General features: G+C 40.1%; 1 protein-coding gene across 1 annotated transcript in view; it reads left to right on the forward strand.

Moving 5' to 3' along the window:
* Positions 1-5,108: 5,108 nt before the first annotated feature.
* The window catches only part of vsig8b (V-set and immunoglobulin domain containing 8b), a 5,291-nt gene continuing 1,998 nt past the window's right edge, over positions 5,109-8,401 (forward strand). Inside the window, exons 1-4 of the mRNA XM_010787488.1 lie at positions 5,109-5,237; positions 5,580-5,659; positions 7,245-7,414; positions 7,601-7,802. Coding sequence (XP_010785790.1) covers positions 5,587-5,659; positions 7,245-7,414; positions 7,601-7,802 — 445 coding nt within the window. The 5' untranslated portion in view covers positions 5,109-5,237; positions 5,580-5,586. The remainder of the gene's footprint in view (positions 5,238-5,579; positions 5,660-7,244; positions 7,415-7,600; positions 7,803-8,401) is intronic.

An 8,401-nucleotide genomic window follows, 5' to 3' on the forward strand; every position in this document is an offset into this window, starting at 1 on the left:
TAGTTTTTGTTATTAAAGAACATTCTATTTTTGGACAACTGTCTTCGAGTCCTGCTTTTGGGTCCTGTGTCTCGGTTCATAACACTCAGTCGTCACAAGCAGTTTCACAGAGCTTGTTATTGTCTTATTGTTTTAGTTTTATGTCCTGAGACTTTAATGTTTTGGTATAGTTTCACCATACTTTCCAGCTGCGTGAGAAATCTTTAAAAAAACAACTACCTGCTGTGAACATAATGATTAACACATGTGACTTACATGTACGATATTTTTGGCCGTCCCTAGCAACAAAGGATAAGGATTATTACAACTGAAAGCTGAACAATACTTTTTTAGGCTAATACAATGTTACAATGAACTTTCATTAATTAAGAACAGACTTTGAAAGGGTTAAAGTCAAGTTTATTTCTCTTTAGCAAAACAGAAGTGATCCACACCCTCCATTGTGTCTTTTACTTTCCAGTCTACACCTGACATTGGAATCTCTTTTGTTGTCTTGATTGATATCAGTTTCTTTTGATCAACTTGCAAATAAATCTTATTAAATATCTCTGTAGTTTCATCATGTAACAGAAGTAGTAGCCAAGTGGGCATTCAAAGAAAAGTGTATCCAAAACAACTTCTCATTGTGGAGATTTATCTAATTATGTATTATGTTACATTGGTTGCTTGTTATCACCTTGAGGCTATATTTTATTAAATATCTGACTAGTTTTATAATGTAATTTAAATCATAGAGGACTGACTGAAAAATAAGACCTTCTTCTAAAGCAGCTTGGGACACAACAACCACTATTCAAGCACAAATCAGTTCTCCCACACAGAAGCCACGTGAGCAGGTTAGTTGTTATATACTTTAAAAGAGAGAGTAGCTATATTCCCTAAAATTATGAATTATTTAAATTAGGTTGGGGTTACATCGAAGGTTAGAGCAAGGATTAGCAGCAGTTTGTACACACAGTACATGGAGCGCCCTCCCAATTGGTGTAATAGCAGTCAGTGTGTTATTGCTAATTGTGAGTGTGTTTGACAGCGTGCCACAAATTCACTATACAACTGCCTGACTACAAAAAAACGCAAGTTCACTAATATGTAGCTGCAGCAAACAACACAGACTACCAGCATCAAACGAATGCAAATTGTTTTCCACTAACTATTGTTAGTGTTTTGATGATAATTGCAGCCATTCTATAAATTATGATGTTGCTTTCAAGCACGGCCGAGCATGCAAACCCATTTCATATGAGTTTCAATCCTGCGGAAATAATTTACTCAAAATAAATATGTTTTTTGTATTATTGACTGAGTGAGGATACAGACAATAAAGCAGAAGATTGAACCCATTTTCACCACCTCTCTTTTTCCACAACACAGTCTGTGAACAAGACTGTTTTTCCAATAATTTTTCTTTAATTAATTAACGTTTTTAATGGTGAAGTCAGCTTTAAATTACATCATTATATCATATTTCCCAAATGGGTAATATCCGCTATCGTGGAAGGAGAGCGGGGGAGAGGAGTGATCTGAAGTTATATTTCAGAGAATACAGTTTCTATCCCACTCCTGCAAGCGAGGCTTAGGGGACAGTAGTCTCCATGGACTCCCTCTGTGTGCCAAACTTCACTGGGTTTAGCACAAGAAGCACAACTTATTGGATTATGGGGTCCACCGTTTTTGCTCATGTTGCTGGAGGCTCTGTGTGTGTGTGTGTGTGTGTGTGTGTGTGTGTGTGTGTGTGTGTGTGTGTGTGTGTGTGTGTGTGTGTGCTGGAGTTTATGTGGGTGGGCAGCTTGTGAACCAAGGGAGGGATGGAGTAGTATACACACGATACATTTACTTCCATATTTCATAAACCGGATTTCTTATAGAGCGCTGCCTTTTCATGTTCAGATGTTGGAAGTTTAACCATGCCTGAGGACAGACCTACAGAAAATGAAGCAGGACCATCAGGGCTTCTTCTGGTTTCATGAGGGTTTTCCTGCACCTGCCTAATTTCAGAGTTTTTTCTGTTTAGACAGGATAAGGTTTTGGCACACATTCCTTGTTCGGATGGACTCTCTGCGGATCATAATTGTCTATACACGGACAGAAATTCACAGTGGAAGTGATTCACTGGAACAAAAACACTCTATGTGTGTCCTTGGTGGCTATTGGATGTAGTAACCCCTCTCACCCTTGTCAGATTTCAGCCCAGGTAGTATGGGATGTTGTTTCCTCAGGCTGAAGTTAATCTTTCTTTCTCTGTTTCTCATTTGACCCTCATCTACATTTTCTTTTATATCCTCTTAGAGAGCTGTGAAAAAAAATCCCGATAATGGTGTCTCTAGCTGCAATAGTTTGAATGTAATTAATAGAGAATGGAAGCACACTGTAGCACAGGCAACCACTGTGGTGTTGTCCTGCTGTTTCCAGCATCATTCAAGCATGTTTTGATAGTTACTGTGTGCCCTTTCCTTAGTGGGTTGCTGACTGAGATGAAGAATCACAGAAGTTGAGAGGAATCCTTGCATTTGCCTCCATTATTTATTCTGCAGGATGCAACATAGAGAGCATGCAGGGCAGCAGGAGCTGAAATTGTGTTCTGCTCAGCGAGAGGGAATAATCACACCGGATTCACAATATAACAAGACAACACACATAACTGGATGTAGACTCTTCACTCATTACTCCATGGTGTAACTAACACCACCAAGGCAGCAGAGTATGTGTGTATGATGGGCAGGACATCTGTTTATAACGGCTGATAGTTGTAAAGAGACAAAAAATCAATTTCCCTGTCGGAGTGGACATTTAATTGCAGAGATTCAGAGGGTCATGAATATTGCTCTATTCCACTCACATTGCTCTTTGAAGGCTGAATGACTACCTCCCTCTGCCAAGAAGCACCATCTTTGTCCCAGTGGCCTACCACCTTAAAAAAGAGGAATATATGTCCCCGACCCGGCTGCCTGACATTGACACACCGTGACTCATGCTGCCATGCTATTTCAGTTAGGCTGCTGGCAAGCCTAGCTTGTTTTCTGTAGCCGCTCCCCTCCCTGCGTTGGTCATTTGTTTGCCTCCCCTGCGAGGCTGTTTACTTGTAATTTGGACATCTGTCAAGGTGGTTTGTTTTCTACCCTGCGGAGTGATCAGGCTACCTTTGCCAAATCTGGAAGGATAAATGGGGTTATAGCAAATCTTGGCGGGAAAGACAACGCTTGGCTACCTTTCTTCAAGTTTAGTTGGATGATTAAGACAGTTCGGGGTGACAAAAGGCTGCTGTGTCCAGAGGTCACTAATATATTCATGCAGACTGTTGACACGCTCTCTCCTGCAGCTTTGGTCTTATGTCCCAGTAATGTCTGTTTGGCCCCGCCTTGTCCTGTCACGCAGCATGTTCAGTGCTCCTGTGCCAGAACCTTCTCTTACAACAGAGGGGCAATTAACCACCTGCTGGTTAGAGCAGCTCTACCGCCTCACACACACCCTGACATTTGCAGGATCACAGCTTCATAGATGGGGAGTCAACGATGCAAACTGCATGAAGCTCAGGAACACAGTTTCACAAACACACACACATACACAAACACACACACACACACACACACACACACACACACACACACACAGCGTTGAACAAAGTGTGGGGGGGGGATGGCGCTGCTTTTAATTTTACTCTCTGATCAAAATGTGCTCTCTGATAATGTTCCATCTCGAGCACTGGTAATTTGTTCATCTCGTTAATGAAAATTATTGGCAGGATCGCATTAACCCAGCACTTCCTAATGGCAAACGTCATGCTCCGTGCTCACATCACCTACTGTACACTCTTCACAAAATCAATATGGAGTAATTTCACCGCTCCATTCCACTTCATCTGAAACCTCCCTCCTTTCGTTTTTTGGGTCATCAGCCACAGTAGAATTGTGTGCATTAAAACAGATGATGTAAAACACCTTGAACATTGATCTGTAGATGTTTAACTCCAACTCAAACTCTCTATTTGGGTAAATCATTTATAGCTGATAAGAAATTGTGATACTGGCTGTAGGTTTTAATAGCTCGGAGAATTAGTGATTCCTCTGTTGGTCACCCGATAAAACTTAGATTAATGACTCAATACTAGAGCAGTTTGCAGCTCTGTCACCATCTTAACAGTGACGTATGAATCAAAACATTGTGTCTTGCGTTGTCTGAGTGTTCTTAGGTGTGGCAGGAGGGTGTGTCGGAGAAGGGTTGGAAATTCAGCATTTCTTTGGCCCATTCGAAACGTTAAAAAATGTCACCACTTTTCAACTCTAAGGAAGAATTTGTTGATATTTTTGATAAATCTATTTCAATACATTCAAACTACATTACAGCAGTGAAGAAAGTACCTAAGTACATTCACTCTGTACTGTACTTAAGTACATTTTTGAGGTACTTGCACTTCACTGGAGTATTTCCATTTTAAATTGTACTTCTAATCCACACAAATTTGGAAGAAAAATATTGTACTTTTTACTCACTAAATATATTTCTAGTTAATTTGCAAGTTTAAATAATTAATACAGATATTAAATTAATTTAATAATCACAGCTTTTTATTAAGATTAAGATACCTGGCACATTAATTCAAGTTATCTCCACTGAGTACTGTTAGCTTTACTTTAAGTATATGTTTAAATGCTAATACTTTTGTATTTCCACTTTAGTAATATTGTGAATGAGCCGACTTTACCTTTAGCACAGTATTTCTAGACTGTGGAATTATTACTTTTACTTGAGTAAAATATTTACTTCTTCCAGCAATGCACAAACACAGCATACAAAACAGCACATTATATTGACACACAGGAGGTAATTATATGTACTTTAATGGAATGAGAGATGTTTATGAGCAGAACAAGCAGCGCAGCAACATATTTGTTGAGCAACTCAGAAGTGGTAGGTAATCATTAATCTCTGTCACAGAAGCCTGGGGTTACAAAACAAATACTAACAGTATGTCCAACACAACGCTGGTTAATTTGGTTAAAAAATTAACACATTTCCAACCAACAAAAACACATTTCCTGGAACAAAACCTTGTTGGGTGGGGCTTTAAATGTTCCCAACTCGAGGAGTGACCAACACATGCACTATGGACAGAGAGGGTGTGGTCTAGTAACTGCTCCTGAGTTTCACCTGAGAGCAAAATAAGCAAACTCCACCAGTACAGAGACACTGCCTGGCTTTCAAGGACATACTTTTACTGTGGATTATTCCTTCTCCTTAAGGTATGTCAGAACTACTTTTCTCTATTTAACTTTCATGGTAGTGTTTACTTAAGTAAGAAACACCTGATCTGCCCTCTGCTTGTTTTCAATTAATATTTACATTCATTTTTAGACCACTAGCTCTGCTAACAACCCGAAAAGGGAACAAAGTGAGAGCAGTAATTCTTCTACTTCCCACTGTTAAAGATTAAAGATAAACAACTGTGTTAGAAGAGTGGCTGGCAGCCATGCTCTAGAGATCCTCACACTTCCTTTTTATTAAATTAGAGACAAAATACAAAGGAAGTAAACAGTAACAGAAAATAATCTTTGAACACTTTCTTCACTTCATGTTGCTTTCAGGGTTAATATGGAAGCTGTTTTCTCAAGTGCAAGGCTAAAGCTGGCTGTGTTGTTTCTGCTAACAATCCGGCTGGAGACAGGTGAGTCTCGTTTTATATCCCAGGAATGTGTAGTAGATTTTAAGTGAGCAGGTAAGGGAAATACAACATGACTGACTGTCAGGAAATCTTTCACACTCTGATCATAAAAAAACAAGGACAGACAGAGCTGGTGTTGTTTCTTTCTCTGTGACCCACTAATTTACAGGCCAGCTGAGATGCTTTGAGCTGATTATCCCACAGTATGGGGGAATTGCATTGCAGACATCATTGAGGCGTGTACATGTACATGACCAGCTCTTTTTTTTTTCAAATGTGCTCCTGTTGCCAAGGTTTAAACTGGTGTGTGCATTTGTAAAGTAAGACACTGAGAGACTTTATTGTTCCCTTTTGATAAATTACTCTTGGGCTTCAATCCAGGCTGTCTAATTTGATACACGGACAACATAAAAAAAAAAGTCAAATCAAATGCTAGCGGCAGAGTGAAAGTGTTATCAAACACATGCACAACTCTTAGTAAGTCCACAGGGAGACAGGATTTGATTATTTGCAGCACTTTGTGTCAAACAGAGCAAATATGGGGGGGGGGGGGGGGAAGGAGAAAAACTATTTTTAACAATCAATAAATCTGCACACAAACATTATGGTAGACTTTAGCAAATACAATAAGAATATGACCAATTATTGTTTAAAGATTTGTTCAGTATGTCGGAGGTAAAAGTAGAAGATCTTTGCAGTTTAAAAAATGGCTTTATTGTGACTGCACTCACTGGATAATTGGATAGGATGCCTTTACACATGATAAACACATATAGATAACAGCAAAGGAACTTTTGTAGAGAATCCATTAACTGACCAATTTTCAGCATTTCTTTTATCAGATGCTTTTACAAATGTAGTTTGTTTTGTTCCAGTTTCATTGAAGTGCTTTCAGACAGTAAGCTGACTTTAATGGTGTCAATGAAGAGGCTGATTTGATTTATCGACGCAGTCTATTAAGACATTTAGTGAAGGTTGATTGCTAAGATGGGGAAATGGTGAAAGGAAGGTTTCTCCAAATGTATGAAAAGTGGAGTGACAACATTAAAGATGAATTGTATGGATCTTTGGAAAGACGTCGACACATATTACAATTAACACTGGTTTCTTTCTATAAGTGTCAAGCTATCAACAACAAATAAAATCCATGGCCATAAACAGTGAGTCAGCAGGGCGTGTGTCAACCGAAGTAGCTTTTAACCGCCACCTGTCAAGTACAATTTTCAAGTCCGCTCCTTCTCAGTTTTCATCATTGTTTACCCATATTTTTTACAACTAATGCACATCAAGGGTCTCAAATTAATCCGTAACTCATTTTTATTTACAAACTAACAATTTGACTTCTATTCCAGCTCCGAATACTCGGCAGTTTTACTTAAAAGGCCAATTAGTCTCAGATCAGCACCCACTCACAGACTGTTTATGTGCTGAAACTAGGAAAATATGAATGCATTTGAGATAGAACTGGGTTTTGTTTGTCTTGTTTTGTGTTTTTCTTCAGCCTTGGTATATTTTTTTGGAAAATTGGAGCAAGGAAGAAGCATCTATTTAAGATTACGAAAATCTGACAATTTTTCTGACCCATTAGATGTGACTGAGGCGATGCAGGTGACGACCTCGGGGCCGCAAACAATCCAAAAGGCTTTGGGGGAGACGGTCACCCTGGGATGCACCTACACCCTCGGCCCCGAAGACACGGGAGAGCTGGACATCGAGTGGTCCAATGTTAGCCCGGACATGACACAGAAAGACCAACTGGTATGTGTGAGTCAGACGACAGAGAGGTGTTGAAGAAAAACCTGTCTGAGAAGTTGTCTAAATTGAAGGAGCGTTCATTAGACATGCAAGAGTGTGGGTTATTATGGTTTTCTACCTTTGGGCTCTGTTGGTGGGAAAACCTGCTTTGAAGACGTGTCATCACTCAACCCAATCTTTGTATCTCAGCTTTTATCATATACAGGGGGCCAGACGATGCGCTACGGAGACCCCAGCGTGAACAAAAGGCTCAAGTTCATAGTGGACCCCAAGCAGGGCGACGCTTCCGTCTCTCTCTCTAATGTGGTTCTCAAAGACACAGCAACCTACCAGTGTAAAGTCAAGAAGGCACCGGGTGTTGACATGAGAAAAGTCACACTGAATGTGATGGGTGAGGAGAACTTCTTTCTTACCGGTTTTACTTGTTCATGTCACAACCCTCTCTTTCTTATTTTAAATGTTACGCACACACAAGGAATGTGGAGGGAAACAGTTCAGTTTCTCTTCCTGTCTGCAGTGATCACGCCCTTCCTCTGTTGTTATCCTCCTTCACACCTTTACCCCTACCACAATACACTAAAGCCCATGTGTCAAACTCAAGGCCCGGGGGCCAAATCAGGCCCTTGGTGGATTTAATTTCGGCCCGCAGGATAATTTACAATTACTATTAGATCTGGCGCTCCGGTATATTGCACGCACACCTTCACTCAACCCTGAGGATTTCCTCAGCTCAGAGCCTGAGCCCAAACATTGATGAACTTGAATCCAAGATGAGATGCCAAGTATCTGGCTTGAACTAGCATCACAGAGCAGAACACTGAGTTTCAATGGATGTTTCCTTCTGCACTTTCTTTCTTGCGACAACAGGGCATGTTTGTTTTTTTCTTTGAGGGAAATNTTTCACCTGTGCCCATCCCCCTCACCTATATATAGCCCTGGTGTTTCTTTGTTCCTTTGTCAGTTCGTTATGTTTCATGTTGTGAGAACCTG

Source organism: Notothenia coriiceps, unplaced genomic scaffold (assembly GCF_000735185.1).
Source record: "Notothenia coriiceps isolate Sejong01 unplaced genomic scaffold, NC01 NC01_scaffold00030483, whole genome shotgun sequence".
Classification (NCBI taxonomy): domain Eukaryota; kingdom Metazoa; phylum Chordata; class Actinopteri; order Perciformes; family Nototheniidae; genus Notothenia; species Notothenia coriiceps.